The following is a 17,177-nucleotide window of genomic DNA, read 5'->3' on the forward strand; positions in this document are numbered from 1 at the left end:
AAAACCCTCTTCTCACTTATTTTGTATATTTGACAACAAATAATGAAACTACTCTAAATGGAAATAGCTATGTTTCAGGTTTAGGCAAAACATAGCCAGAATGTCCATGCACTAAACACTTCTTATCTAACAAATCAGTCACTTCCTCAAACTAGCATTTTTTCATCACAACTTAATCCAAATCACCAGAAAGCTCTAATACCAGAAAAATGCTGTTCAAGCTTGAATCCAATGGCTTTGTTAGAATTTAAGTTATTAGGAATGACTGTTTCTGACTTTCCTGAGTTTAAAGCATTTAAAGCCTGAATGCATGATGGTGAACACACAGAACGGAAGTATCAGGGCTGCTTCATGATTGCTCTGCCTCAAGTCACTGAGCAGCAAATAAAAAGAGGACTGTTGAAAAAGTTCTCCTGCCTTTGTTGGGCCAGGTCTTCTGATGTCAGAGGCAAATCCTTCAGAAATAAAGGAGTATGCTTTACCCTTTCTCTCATAGCAGCTGTTTCTCACGGACAACATTTGCTATAGTTTTAGATCAGACTATGACTGACAACTATACAAAAGTCCTACCATTCTGACTTTTTGCATTGAGAAAGTGCAGTGTTCCAACTAACGGGGTGAGAGGTTTGCTTGCCACCATCAGCTAAGGTCTATACCGGGAATTAGTTAGGTATCTACCTAACTGCCAATTTTATGTCTTTAAAAATCCTCCCTTTTACAAGTAATTAAGGGTGCTGAATTTTGATCAGGCATCACAAGTACCGAGCCCACTCAGCTGGCTGGTGAATTACACAGACAGATTGAGGGCACTCGTTTCTACTTTTGAGTGTAATGACTCTCTGTGCTGTAAGGAGGCTGAAACAATAAAGTAATTGGTCTGAATACACTTTCACAATCCTTTAGAAATGCTCCACAGCCACAACTACTGCCATCTCTGATCAGCAACCAACCTGAAGTGGGGTTGTTCATGCCAACACAGCCTCTCTCAACTGGAACACTTCCATCCTGTCAATAGCTGGGTTTTTGAAGAGAACTGGAAGAACAAGGTACTCTCTGATTGCAAGAAAGGCCTGGCACACTAGAATTAAATGAAACATGACTACCAGACAATGTGATAACAATGCAATTTATTAATACTTAATATATTTTAATTACTATTATCATGCCTACATTAAGCAGATTGCCCAAAAGCATATCTCACTGTATTAACAATGCACCTTGTGGCTTTTTTACACCTAAAATATTAAACCAGTTGTTTGACAGGCCTTTTTTTTTTAATTGGCATGGATTATTAGAACCATTCTTTATACAGTTATCTCAGATTTCTGTTCCAAACCTTCTACTCCTATGGTAATCTGCAGCAGCACAATGGTAAGAATGGAGAAATAAAGATTGTTATAATTACAGCATCAGAACGTCTTTGATGAAAATGCCACCTCCCAAAATGTATTTGCACCATGTTTTAATGAAATAAAATCCATTTGAGTCTAAAATGAGTATATTACACAGTAAAAAAAAAGACTTTCTGCTTAATTTCTAGTTTACCAGGAAATTAATTCTTCTAAAAGAAAAATTAACACTGTCAAAAATAATTCCATGAGTCTTAAAAATGCCTAGCTCTTTTATATGTAGCTCTTAGCAGAGGAGTTTTATTTGTTGCTACTCTCCTGCAGCAAGTACAATGAATCCAGTACCTAATATCTCTCCACTCAGTGATATTATTCCTCTTTGAAGAATGATTTTTAGACTTTGATGCTCTCAATTCAACAGCATAAAATTAATTTTCGAAACAGTAGGCAGCATACTAGTTTGGGTGCTTTTGAAATACCAAGTCATAAAGTCCTTATCCGCTGCATGATTCCTGATCAGCTTTACAGTAGCTTAAAAACTTGAAAGATCTTAATATGCTATACACACCTGAAATCACAGAACAGGTGTTCTGATAAGAATGCAAGTTGTGAAACTTCAGAGACATCTATTCATTTTTGCTTTTTTGTGGTCCCTAAATAATTATAGGAAGAGATAACAGAAAATAAGAATTTGTTGCGATTTTTTAAGACTTGCTTTTTTGCAAATGCACAACGTAGATCTGACTAGTCTAATGTGCATCCAGTAATAAGAAAATAAAATGCTCCTACTTTAATGTATGCCAGACTACCATTATTCAGTTCAATGGGATCAAATAGCTTATGCACTTTCCTAAACATCCAGAAGATGGCCACAGAGCTCCCAACAGCCAGTTTTGCTACTTGCCAAACAAAGCCTGCTGGATTTGACATACAGGTTTTAACAGAGTTTAGCCACGTTAAGACAACCCCAACATAACTGTGACTACTTGACAAAATTAATTCCCAGGATCGGTCTAGGCCAGGGAACTTGTGGATGGCTGGACTGTCAACCTCACAGTGCATCACAGGTTCTGTAACAAACTTCGGAACAGAAGTTATTATTCTATCATTGTTAGTACTGCAGCTCTGAGTATGAACACAGAAATACCGTATCATGCATCAACTGGCCAGCAGTTAACTGTCCCAATACATTCCCCTACCCACTGCAAACCAGGTGAAGCATGTGTTCCCTCACTGGTGGGTCAGGTCAACTCAGATGTACTTGCATTTCTCACAGCAAAACCTCGTGCCATACTGCAGCTGACAGCACAGTAAATTCTAGCCCCCATGCTTTTTTATGCCATGTATTAAACACAAAGTAAATTGAAATTATTTATTTCACATCATCCTTGGATTATAAAGGACACAACATGGTTGCTCTGGTTGCACCAAACAAAGCCTTTCCAACAGAAAATACATACACATGAATAAAACCAGATCAGTCATTTTTGTATACGAACTTCTAACAGAATTGTTATTTACTGTCATAATAGATATTCTTATTATTTCCTTTACTTACATTGAGTCATTTTATAGCTTTCAAAATTAGACATATTTGCTCCAGCAGTAACTCAGAGATTTTCTGTGAAGGCATACTGAATTCACAGCCTGCCAATGAGGGGCATATGTCCTTACATTATTAAACAACTATGTACCAAGTTTCTGTAGTGGCATCTATCTTGAATTAGGATAATATTCCTCCCAATGTCCAGCCATGTAAGAACAAAGGAAACAGTGTCATCTTCAAGGCACCACACAATAACACTATACATCAGTACAGCTGCTATCTAGGAAACAGAGATTTAATCTCTCCTACATTTGGTGTCTTCAATAAGCTAAAAACATTTAATCCCCAGCAAAAGTATCTGTGCTTTAGACTTGCTGCATTTCTATATAAAAATTTCTGAGTAGCTCCAGTAGAGAATACAGGTATCAGGATCAGGTTTGGTGAGTAACAAATCAGGTAAACAGAAAGAAACAAAATGCAAAGTACTTAGTAAATATTATCATAGAATAATAGATTCATAGAATCATTCAGGTGGGAAAGACCTTTGAGATCATGGACTCCAACCATCAAGCTAACACTGACAAGTCCAGCGCTTATCCATGTCCCTTAAGCGCCACATCTACAATTCTTTTAAATGCCATTAGAGATGGTAACTCAGCTACTTCCCTGGGCAGCCTGTTCTAATCTTCACAACACTTTCCATGAAGAATTGTTTCCTAATATCCAATCTAAAACTCCCCTGCCACTATCTGAGGTCATTTCCTCTCCTCCTATCACTTGCTACTTGGGAGAAGAGACCAAGCCCCTTCAGCGATAAGGTCTCCCCTCAGCCTCCTTTTCTCCAGCCTAAACAGCCCCAGTTCCCTCAGCTGCTCCTCATCAGACTTGTGCTCCAGGCCCCTCACCAGCTTTGTTGCCCTTCTCTGAACTCTCTGCAGCACCTCACTGTCTTTCCTGTAGTGAAGGGCCCAAAACTGAACACAGGATTCAAGGTGGGGCCTCACCAGTGCTGGGTACAGCAGGACAATCACTTCCCTAGTCCTGCTGGTCACAGTGTTCTTGATACAGGCCAGGATGCTGTTGGCCTTTTTGGACACCTGTGCACATTGCTGGCTCATGTTCAGCCAGCTGTTGGTCAACACCCTGTCATGGTTTAGCCCAAGCTACCAATGCAACCATGACAGCCAGTCACTCACACTCCTCTCTACCCCCCAAACAGGGGAGTGAATCAAAAGGGAAGAGAGAAACTTGGGTTGAGACAAACATAGTTTAATAAAATAACAAAATATTAATATACTACTCATATATATATATATAAAAATAAAATAGAATATAAAATAAAAGATAGTGCAATTCCTCGCGAACTCCGTGCACACTGAGCAGCCAGTCCCAGGAAGCAGCACCTCGTCCCAACAGCCGATCCTGAAGGGAGAAAAGAGGAAAAACGCAGAAAGGCCCAGAGGCCTCTGCAAAATGGCAGGATGGCAAAAGACTGAACTAAAGAAAGTCCCGAATAGAACTCCCCTGGCTCTGACAAAGAGAGTGAGGAAGGCCAAGAAGTGAGACAGAGAAACCAGAAGATGCTGACTCTCCTTAAATATGAAGCATGATGCTAATGGGATAGAATACTCTTGTTGATCAGTCTGGATGTCAGTCAAGCTCTGCCCCATCCATGCCCCTCTTCCTCGATGCCTCACACCTGTGGGCAGAGCACTCAGAACATCCTTGGCTCTCAGACCTGAGCAATAAAAAACATTAACTCTGTGCTGGGTTGTTATCTCTTGTTCCCAAACTAACTCCAAATAATGACCACACTAGCTATGAAAAATAAAGATTTCAAACTGTGTGAAGAAAATTAACTCACTTTCAGTCAAACCAGCACACACCCCTAGATCCTCTTCCTCTAGGTTGCTTTCCAGCTACTCATCCCTGAGCCTGTAGCATTGCCTGGCATTGTTGTGACCCAAGCGCAGGACCCAGATTTTGTCTTGTTTAACCACATACAATTGGTCTCAGCCCAGCAATCCAGCCAGTCCACATACCTCTGTATGGCCTTCCTACCCAAAAGCAGATCAACACTCCCACCCAACTTGGTGTCATCTGCAAACTTACTGAGGGTACACTCAATACCTTCATCTGGACCATTGATAAGGAGGTTAAACAGAACTGGCCCCAACACTGAGCCCTGGGGAACACCACTCGTGACCGGTTGCCAAGTGGATTTGACTCCATTCACCACAAGTACTTGGGCCTGGCCATCCACACAGTTCTTTACCCAGCACAGAGTACACCCATCCAGGCCATGGGCTGCCAGTTTCTCCAGGAAAATACTGTGGAAAACAGTGTCAAAGGCTTTACTGAAGTCTAGGTAGACAACATCCACCATCCACAGCCTTTCCCTCATCTACTAATCAGGTAACCTCATCATAGAAGATCAGGTTAGTCAAGAAGGACCTGTCTTTCACAAACCCATTATGTCCCAGAAACTCTCCTAGGCCAAGGTCATCTCAGAAGAAAATAATTAACACTGGAGAATCTTTCAGAACTCCTGATTTTAGGAAAAGGTGAAGACTGCAGTAAGTTTGTTAAGGTGGGTAGCCTACAACAGCCAGTAGCCAAGGACAGAGTCATAGTTCACCCTTCTACTGCCTGAATGCCAATCCCTTTCTTCTAAGAATTAGAAAGTACCATATCCAAGATGACAGTGACACAAACACAGTTCTGCAATAGTGTTAGGGAAACTTTTAGCTAGCCAAATACTTTCCAGAAAAGAACACCGCAACTGAAAAAGAGAATCTACTCCTGAAACTTAGAGTAGGCTAGATCAGAATGGCAAATACCTCCTCAAAGGTAACTAAAAATTTAACATCTGTTGTAGGAAACCAATACTTATAAGTGAAGTGGCAGTGATCTCCTGGCCATATAAGCCCTACTTCATAATCGAACAGCAATAATTATGTTCACATTGTTCCTGTTTCAATCACAGAAAATACCATTATTTTCTATTATTACTCACACATCACACTAAAAGCAAATGGATTTTATGTGCAAAGGCAGTATCAGATAACAGCTGCAGTACTGAGATAAAATTATCTTCCTTAAAGGTTTGATTGAGCTTATCTAAAAATGTCGATCTCGAAATAAATCACAAACATTGATCTCACACTAGAATAACACAAATTTAAAGTTCAGCCTGAACAGAAGAAAGGAAAAATCCTCTACAGCATACTGATGACTGGTTTTGTGGTTCAATTAGCATAACACATTTAGGACTAGATGCTCAACTGACCATGGATAAGTCATTTTTACAGACTGAAGTCCATTTCAGATCAACACCTGTGTGTGACTGAAAAAAACCCTGAAGTATTATGTCTTAAAACAATGCCCCTCATGAGGTGATTGATAAAAGTCTAGTTACATGCCATGCAGGTGTGCATTAACAGTTATATAATCATCATCAGAAATGCCTGGTTTCAACAGTAAAATTCAGAGCCCTCTGACAAATATTAGTGGCATTCCATTCAAGTACATCTTCAATAACCACAGTGTATATCATTAATTGTTTCCTATAGTGTAGAAGCTTCTAAATAAAACCCTGTTCTAATGCTTTTCAGAGAATGCTAAACGCATTCAAGTAGTTCATGATGTATATATTAAACTTCTCACATCCCACATACTCACAGGTTCATCCACAGAACAGACTACATGATTTTAGTGGTTTCTTCACATATTCTGTCTTCTTTTCAACTAGTTTTACCCTTATTATTACAAGAGTTCTACTCATGTTGCTTGTCTCTTTCCCCATCTTTTATGTTTCAGGATTTTGTCTTTTTCTTAAAATCACGCTTGTCCTTCCTAAACTATGCATAAACAACAACAGATTCTAACATTATGAGAAATAACTGTTTGAGATACTCCGAAGGAACTCACAGATCTTTAATTCTTGGAGATATTCAAGAGCCACGGGCATTGTCCTGGACAACTGGCTCTAGGTGGCCTTGCTTGAGCAGAAGGGTTGGACCATATGACCTCTAGAGGTCTCTTCCAACTCAGTCATTCCCTGATTCCACAGTTCTTTATGGTTTCCAGCAATATTTCCTACTAGATTGCAGATGGCTTTCTTATTTACTGATTATTTATTGATTACTCCCCTTTCAAATTAAGAAACAAGAGTATTTTTTTCCTATTGGTTATAGCTAGATATCATTATTTCTGGGATTCCCTTCAACCAACTGCCTTGGATTGGTTAGCAAATAATTAATGTTAATTTACTACCATTTTCTGTCTTTAGAATGTCCATTGAATTCAAACAATGATAAATTTGTTTCTTTGCCTCAATCTGTGGTATACACCTGGCCATAACAAGGATTCAAACATTACTAACAAAATGCTGGTTCTCTCTTTTGAAAGTCTCACAGTAGAACACATTGTCATAAAATGCTGCTACTGCATGTCAATTGAAACATCCAATATGTACACATTTTCAATATGTACTCTAAACCTTAGCTTTTCTTATAAAAGATGTAAAGTCATTCACAAAACAGGCAGACTTCACACCTACTTTGCAGCAAGCTCTTGCTGATTTAGTCCTCATATTTTCCACTCACAACACTCATAATTCACTGTTTTCCATCTGTTGTTATCTATTTTTCCATCCTCAGAGATGGGGGCTGAAGACAGGTAAACTACACAGGAGATTTAACTTTCTTTGCAAGACAAACAGGCCAGAAGGAGCACTCATTTCAAACAGCATGGAACTTTTATTACTTATGATCCACTGAGGAAGAAGGATGACACCAATAAAGATGAGAGACCTTACAATCAAAGAAAACAAAACATGGTCAAGCCAAATGCAGCATATTCCTGTATGTTGCTTCATAATCCAACATCTCCCCTAAATAATTGACTTGATAGTTCAAAATCCACTTCAATGACACACAGCTGATAAGAGAAACAAACAAAATCCAGGTTTTCCACATGGGTAGGCCCCTGGAAAACCGCATACTTAAATCACCAAGCTCCAACACACTTAGACCACGATTATGGGAATACTCTTGTCCAGTCTCTCAAAATTCATAAAACACTTTTAACATTGACTGTGAAGTCACTTTTGGTTTCTCAGATCTACTGCAGCACAAAATTACTAACATATTGTCTTGCTGGGGTTTTGGAGGAGGGGCCCAAATATAATTAAGTTCAGTTATAATTAGTAGGAGGTGCCTGAGTCTCACTTCCAAAGATTCCAGGCAGTTCTAATTTTGTGTGAATGGCACAAGTTTGTCTCAAAGCAGATATCTGGAATGCATAGTGAATGAAGCAATAGAAACTATAAACTAGATTTTAATTCACAGCATAGCAGGCAATGAAGTTCTGGAACTCACTCCAAGATCTGAAGCTTATCTTTAAAAATGGAAATGAATTCCAGGACTTGATGGAAAATTCATTTCATTTCAAACATCTGTTTTACATGGCACTCTTCCCTGTTAAAATACTGAAGAATGAAACAAGAGGGTGCTGTAAAAAGCCATTGATAGTACATTATGATCATTAACATACTCAACTATTTGTTGAGCCTGGTGTCTGTCCCATACTGCTTTGAAAAAAGATTACTATCAAATGTAGCGCTAGACTCATAGACTTTACAGAACCAAAACACTGATTACACTGCCCAAAACAAGCATTAACAGTGGACAAGGTAGCTACAGGACCTTGTCATGTTTTTTTGTAAAATTCACCACGTGGGATGCTTGTTTGGGTACAGCACAGAATGACTTTCATGTGTCTCATACTTTTAAAGTTCTAGACATGTCTATTCACTGAAACCCTCTAAGATATTTTATATGTACAATCCATATTCTACGTTTGGGAGAATAATAAAAACATATTTCTTTTCAAAATTACACCTGTTTTTTCCAAACCTTTCACATTTTTCATTTTGGATTTTTATATCATCCTAACACATAAGAAATCACAGCACAGAACACATTTATTTCCTGCAATTATCTGAAAATCAGGAGTACAAAAACTGGAAGCAAGGACATACATCTTAGGATTAATCTGATGTAAGTGTTTAAATGATAAGGCTAACAAGCAAAATGAGTAACAACTATCAAAGAACAAAAAAAGCCACAAATACACCAGGAAAGGAGGACAAAGTAAAATACAGAACTATTATGTTGAAGAGAAGGAAAGCAAATAACCAGTGATACAAAGAAATCCCAGGATTCAATACTTCCACTGCTTCGGTCTTTATGAAAAAAAAATTAACTGTGGCCAGATGCTTAACACTAATGATTTTAAGATGAAAAACTGCAAGCCAGATGACGGACAGTTGAAAGATATTCTGATGACCTAGATACATTCAAGTTGGTAAAATCTTGTGAAATTCACTCTAGAGCACTTAACTAACTAGCTGAAGAAACCTCTAACCCACTAGCAGCTGTGTTTCAGGAATGTAGAGGACAAAACAGGACAAATACTGTATCTTTCTTTAGAAAAGAAAAAGGGAAGACATGGGGAACTACTAACCAGTAAGCCTAAGTCTGACAGCAGCAAGAATATTTGACAAAATTGTTGAATAAACAATTTATCAGCATCTAATGGATAGGAAAGGTGATAAGAACCAGCTGACAGGAATATATCAAGAATGAATTGCATCAAATCAGTCTAATTGCTTTCTCAACTGGGAAACTTGCCTAGTGGATGAGAGGAGGAAGTAGATGTAAAATTCTTCAGCTATAAGACTTCATTTACTGTCCTATATGGTACTATGGTAAACAAATTACATTCTAGGTGTAATCACTGCCAGATAGATAAACATCTCTTGGGAAAAAGCACACTTACTGAGTAGTTTTCAAGGGCTAGCTGTCAGATCTGAAATGGAATCATGAAGAGGTCTGACAATATTTCCATTAATGATCTGGATGAGGAAACAGAGAGCACATTCATGAAAGTGAACTTAGCATCAGGCTGCGAGTTAAAGTACTCTGGGATACAGGACTAAAATTCCTTATTATCTTGCTAAATTATCAGAAAACATCAAGTACTAGAAAGAAATAGCGAAGAATGTATCATTTGTGAAGTATCTCTATGAAAACCTGCCTCCAACAACACTGACCCGGTCATTTACCTTCAGTCCAAGTGCAAGACCCAGAAAAGCTGCAGTGTTTTGCACTCCAGTTAGAAAACTATGTGACAAAGAGAGATACAGAAAGCTGCAAACTGTATCTAAGGTATAAGGAAGCCAGAGCTCAGTGGAACCTCCACAATATTAACAAGAAAAGACAAAGACGTAAGACTGAAGAGTGGATTTAGTCTTTTATTACTGAACTCTCACATCTGATTGGTTTGTATCTCCAGACAGAGAATAAATCAACCTTTCTGAGGAAAAAAAGTTGTTTCTGGATCTGTGTTAAGCTTGGTTACAAATCTCTAAAGGAGAAAAGTTTGAAAACGACACACACATCCATTACAGTAACATGGTCAGGCAATGGTGGGGCTGATTGGACCCTGATTGGAGCTGGTTTAGGTCCTTAGAGGCAGACAGACCAATTTACTAGAAGTGGATTTGAAAACAGCCCTGTAACTATACTACTATAATTACTATAAATATGAAAATTGCTCAGAATATAATTGCTGTGATCAACCTAAAACATTTGGGAGAGAGGGAATTTGGACAAACTAGTTTTGGATATTTGACACAATTCAGAAAAATTATGCATCTCAAAATTCTCCCCAAAACTGATCTTCCATTCTTCATTCTGCTGTTTCTGACCTCATCATCTCCAATTTCTCCCGTGAATCAAGAAATGTCACGGGTAAAATTTTATGAGAGATGAAAGAAAATACTCCTCATTCAAATGTCTCCCAGACATCTTCATGTACCATGGCAAACAGTATATTTCATACTTAGATAATTGTTAGTCCACCTTCTCGATATATACTTCCAAATTACAATTCAGGCTGCATGGCTACATTAAAAAACTAAAATCAATCAACTTACTGCGAGACAGATTCTCAAGGGCTTTTCCAAGTTTTTTGCTCTCTTGAAGAATATGATTTAGTTCATCAAAATCATGGTTCTCCGGTTTTGTCCTCCAATCCCATTTAGGATGTTCTATTGACCTTGGCACTAAATATACACAGATATATAGATGAAGTTTAGATTTGGTAGTTCAGAATCCTACAGTAGGAAAAAAGCTGTACAATGAGTTTACAAGCTCAAGTACCTTGAGTGGAAATCACTTAACTAGCCTCGTGTTTTAACAGCTGGAAATATTTTCTTTGGTCCGTGAGAAGTAAAAATGAAAACATCTATGAACAAATGCATACTTGGGATGATTCTTGTGACTGGATTCATTGGGAAACAGCAATAATTAAAATTAGCTATTCAAAATAATGAAAATAATGCAATAACATAAAAATGTAATAAAATATTGCATATGAAGATACTTCATTTACATCAAAATAGAATTGTGTGTCCCAGGGGCCAACAAGGAAAAATGTCAAAATGAAAATGGGTAACTGGTACTTTCAGCTTTGCTAGTCATTTTATCAAAAAAGAAAAAAATAAATATTTTAGATAAAACTTTCAAAACATGTACATACAATTCTTTAAAAAAAAAAATCACAAAGAGTAGATAACAGTTCATAAAAACAGTGAAACAAAATATGTCCCTATTGTTCATGCTGTACAGCCTATAATCTTTATTTGGATATTTAAACAAACTCAATCTTTGGGAAGCAATCCTGAACTTACTGTGTCCTACTCATTATCTATCACTAAAAGCCTTTGATTTAACTTTCAAATATCGGTGTCTCAGCTGCTGAGCTAACTTTACCTGCAACAGTAGGGAAGAAGAGAAGGAGTTTCTGAGATATGCCAGACCCACAATGAACAGAGCTGCACTGACCAATGTGAACATTTTGAACATTTGTAGAAATGAAAAACAAAAATGCTGTCTCGGGAACTACAGTTTAACATGTTCCTTTTGGCAGTGTTCTGAACGAAGTGGTCTGCTGCCTTCACCTACAAATGCAATTTTTGGGTTGTCTCCAAACACAGCATTACCATACTGAGAAGTGCACACGCTGGTGTGAAGATAACAATGGCTAATCCACAATCCCAACAGAAAGGAACAGTTGAATTTATCAGCGGTTGCTAACCTCTCACTTAAAAATAACTTCAAAAACAAAGCCTATAATATCCACTATATCCTGGCCAGCTTTTAAATTTTTATTTACTATTTTGACAGCTGTAAACTAATTTATGCTTATGAACTTCATTTTGACTACATGCTAAGAAGGAAACCTGCAGACTCCTAATACAAAAATGTGATATCTTATAATAATTTGAAATTTCAGAGTGCTTTTATGATGGTATGGGGAAATTATACTCAGACTTCAAGTTCTGGTGGCTAATACAAAATGTGTTAAATAACTGTTGCTTTTGAAATTTACCTTATTGCTGACTGCCCTCTGTGTGAAGATAGAATCTGTTCCACTTTGGATCAAGTCCACAAGGGAAAATTGAAGTTAGGTCAATAGCCATCCATCCCAGGTAAAGAAATGGGACAATGAAACATTTAAGTCCTTCTGTCACAAAGAACATGACTCCATCTCCCGTAGACATAAACCAAGCCACCTTCAAACTGGACATCTATACAGAATCTGACAACCCAGAGTATATTCTGATCTGTAACACCCACTCGGAAACCTGGGTAACCATTAAGGAAGTTAATGCATTTGACTGTAATTCTCAAAAACTGAAGACAAAGGAGAGATTGAAAAGGAACTATAAAGATAAGACTAGGAGGAAAGAGACACAGGAAGCCTCATAAGGACAAGGGAAGAGAAGGGTAACTTGGAGTGTCAGAGTCTGGTTCTACTTTGCGTTTGAAAAAGACAAGTCATGTGTTTCCTCCTGAGGACAATGGAAATAATGAGCTATGGTGGTTCCTAGTGAATAGATACAGGCCTTCAGGCATTAAGTTATCACTAGCCTCTACTCAGATGGACAGCTTATAACTTTTGTTGATACTGTTGAATGCCAATCATTTAATTTATAATTCCCTGTGTTTAGAACCACTAAGTACCTTAAAAGTTATCTAAATTTTTGTGTAACCAAGAATTGCCTCCATTCATAGACCCTAGAACAATTAACTTAAGTAGCACAGTTTCAGTAATTCTCATCCTTTCTTATTTACAGAAAACAAAATGTTCCATCTAGTATTTTTTCTAAACTTTTACTAACTGTAAATATATAGTAAACTATAAAAGAAGTTCTATGAGGACTCTATTTTTGTTCACCTTTGTTTTATATTGTGATCACATGCTCCTTTACTGCCTGCTTTTTCAGCCATTTCATTTTCTCCCTTCAGTGCATCAACATTATATTCTACAGCATCACTCACTGTAGTCTGCTAGCAGTTTGACAGACTTTCCTTTCCATGTTTATACTGAACTCATCACACCATAGAAATCTCATAGTACCAACAGATACAAACAGGTGATAATTTAAGATAGTTAAACCATGTACAAAGATGACTAAACCTTAGAGCCTCCAGGTTGCAAAAAATTTCAACAAGCTGGAATTTGATATCATTTTCAAAGTACCAAAGGACAGAACATTTAAGAATCCATACAATTTTGAAATAAAATTTGTCATGGGACAGCAGCCAAATGAAACAAACATAAGTTCTACTCAACAGCTGTGGAGCTTCCAGGATCAGCAACTGTCGAGTATACGGACCAACCTGCATCAGGAAAAATGAGAGAATCAAGACTCTATTCTTGGAAAGTAGGGCAACTTGCTTAAAAGACAATGGTCTGGTCCCTGGTTTCAGAGAACTGTCCCACAAACACAAGAAGCTTGGATGGTGGGAAACCAGTCAAAAACAGGGTGGAAAATTGCTCTGCATGCTGGTGTACTACAGTCTGTGTTTCAGTGAACCATTTCATACTTCAGTGAAAATGTATCAAAACAGATACACTGTCATGGAACATTTCTGAGTTTCAACAGCATTTGTTTCAACAAGTTTGGCTCATTCTATTGAACTAAAAGTGAAGTGGAAATTAAGCAGAATTAGAACTGATTGAAATTTTTATTACATCTAGGGAAGACATAATTCTTCAGTTCTTCTTACCTACTCTTCCAACTAATGAATGGATACTAAAACTAAAATTTACTTCATTACATCATGTGGCATGTGTCTCACAGTTCAAGGTTCATTTTCTGCTTGCTTACAAATGTTTTTAAAATATAAACTTGTATCTTCCCAACTACAGGATCAACAAGCACCAGCCATTTTCGAATGGATGGCTTTGTGTAAAGCATGCAGAACTACATAAAGATCATATGACCCTTCCTTGAGATCTTTTGAAATACACAATCTTCTTCTGTATGTATGAAGTCCTTCATATATAATTTCCACGCATATGTCACTACACACTTAGTAACATCCTTTCACAATATTCTGACCTTCCCCTTTCTTTATTATACTCACTCGTTCCTCAAAATCATCATATCAATAATTTAAATCCCTCATCACGTTATCTGCCTCAATCACATCTCTCTTATTTGAGAGATTTATATAACACTTTCTCTTGAAATTGTTTGGCTATAATTCAGAAGATTTATTACACCTACATCACAGCATTTGTATAGAAATATTTAGTTTTTTCCTTTATGGAACTGAGATTTCCCCATCACATCTTAGAAGACTGCAACAACATGCTTTCCAGTATTTCTGATTTTTCTGATTTCCCTCCTCCCCAAGCAAATGTACATCAGATTCATTCACATGTAAGTTATGAATTCTGCCACAAATGAGCAGACCTTTATTTTCTACTGGATTATGGTATAGGATCAGTACTGTTTTTATCTACGTACACGTGTCTTTTCAAGACGTGATTTGCAGACAGAATCAGACCAGTTGCTCATTAAATCCTACCTTTCAATAATACATTCTACAACCATATTACATCTCAAAAACAAAAATGTGTTGCTATTTAGTATAAAATTATTCATGTATTTAAGTCTCACAATACCATTCAGATTAGAGCTCTTTGATAAAACAGCCAAATGGGTTTACACAGTGCTTACACATTAAAAGGTTAAGAGAATGATGGCCTACAGTCCCAGACTGACCAAGGGCAATTACAAGTACACAGCATTGTAACAGTAAATGGGACATGGTGAGAATGGTGAACAGAAGCAGAGTGAAACAGTAATCAGTGGTGAAGAGATTAACCTACTTAGCCTAAAAGCAGCTAGCTGGGAAGCAGGAAGTCTTTCACAAACTATTTAGAAACTTCCAGATTTGTTCTTCTTCAAATACAGAATGTGGTCATCTAAGCATTTCATTAAATATAATCATATATTATACAAATACACACACACACTAGAAGCCCTAGCTTAAAGTCTCTTCCTTGCCAGACAACAACAGCAGCTTCTGCTTAATTCTGCTCTTGCACACCCCAAACAAGTAGTCAGATCCCCTAAGTACCAGGGTTTCTTATTTCTGTGGGGTTTTTTTCAGGTGCAACTGAGATCATAACAGACAGGAAGAGGGACAGGAGGAATCTTTCCAGTAAAAAAGTTGAATGCATAAAGAAGAGATAACATGCACACTGCAGTCAACATCTGCTCTACTGAAGGAAAAAAAAAATAATTCCTAATTAAATAAGTAAATTCTCCTGGTGTTTCCAAAGATTCCTATTAAATGACCATTTTCAGTTCTGAATAAACTTACAAGTTCAGGATCATTTGAACAAGACAGTCATAAGACAAAAGCTCTACAACAGAACATATTGCAGCTGATGGTCTCCATTAAATTTTGAGTATGTTTTGGCAGATTTGGGGGACTTTTTATGTTGTTGGGTGTGAGGGTTTGTTTGTTTGTTTTGAACACAAATCTGAGAGTAAATCTTTAGATATCAGCGGGTCCAAAACAATCTGTTTCTCAGATGAGTCCTCACTACCTCTTTGGAGAAGCTTTGGAAAAAAACATAGAGTGGTACCCAAAAATGTTTTGAGGGACAAGCTGAAAGCACAAAACAAATGAAATATGCTGTGCACATCTGGACAGAATAATAAATGCCTTCTGAACATGCTTGCTTTCTGCTCCTCTGAGTGGCTGAAGTAGCATATGGTACTCACTGATTTCACATAAACCCAGAAAAAAAAAAAAACTTCAAAAATGTCAGTATTAATTTGGCTGTTGGCAGAAAATAAGAGAAGCAAGATATGGCAAAAAGGCATATGGCTGAAACCAGACACTGTAATAGCAATTTAAAAAACGTAGTTCAAATACACAAGGTATTTTCAAAAAGTTGCAGAGACAAATATTTGCAAGGGTAAGTCATAAAAATAACAAGAGGAATCGAGGTTTAAAACAGTGGCATGGACAAAAAAAATAGGAAAGGGCATAAATAGAAAAATATGGAAACAGGATAATTAGGCTGGAAAAGACCTCTGAAAGTCTTCTAGTCCAACCTGCTGCTCAAAACCGGCCCACTGACGGCAGGTTGTTCAGACTATCCAGTTGAGTTTTGAGTATCCTCCAGGATGAAGATTCCACAGTCTCTCTTGACAACCTGTTTCCAGTGTTTGACTACCCTCTCAGTAGAATTTTGTTGCTTCTTGTTCTTTCACTACACACCTTGAAGAAGAATGTGGCTATGCTTTCTCTACCACCCTCCAGTGTCATCGTTTGTGGTGAGAATGACGTCTCCCCTTAAACTTCATTTCTTCAGGATTAACAAACTGATTTCCTTCAGTTTTTTCCTTGTCCATCGCATGTTCTAGCCCTCTCATCATCTTGGTGGACCTCCACTAAACTTGCTCCAGTACAACATCATCTATCATGACATACTCCAGATGCCATCTCAATAGTGCAAAATAAGCACTGCTGGCTATACTGATGTTAATGCAGCCTCGTACACATCTCACCCTTCAGCACTGCAGAAGCACAGTTGGTTCATATTCAAGTTCTTGTCCATCAGCACCCGAGGCCTTTTTCTGCAAAGTTACTGTCTAGCCATTCAGACCCCCACTATACTATTGCTCACAGCTATTCCATCCAAGATGTGGGATTTTACACTTGCTTGTATTGAACTTCATGAGGTTCCTCTCAGCTCATTCCTCAATCCTGTTGAGCTCCCTTTGAAAAGCAGCCTTGCTACCCTGAATACCAAACACTTCCCACGATTTGGTCTCACCCGCAAACCTGCTAAGAGAACATTCTACTCCATCATGCAGGACATTGAGAAAGACTTTTAAA

At 37.7% G+C, this 17,177-nt stretch overlaps 1 protein-coding gene across 1 annotated transcript in view; it reads right to left on the bottom strand.

The window, feature by feature from the left end:
* LOC309435810 (uncharacterized protein C8orf34 homolog) overlaps positions 1 to 17,177 on the bottom strand; it is a gene marked incomplete at both ends in the record, with an annotated part of 142,163 nt that overhangs the window by 90,954 nt on the left and 34,032 nt on the right. The window contains 1 exon segment of the mRNA XM_082044554.1: positions 10,898 to 11,026. Coding sequence (XP_081900680.1) covers positions 10,898 to 11,026 — 129 coding nt within the window.

The sequence above is a fragment of the Streptopelia decaocto genome (assembly GCF_964273445.1).
Source record: "Streptopelia decaocto genome assembly, chromosome: 2".
In the NCBI taxonomy this organism is placed as follows: domain Eukaryota; kingdom Metazoa; phylum Chordata; class Aves; order Columbiformes; family Columbidae; genus Streptopelia; species Streptopelia decaocto.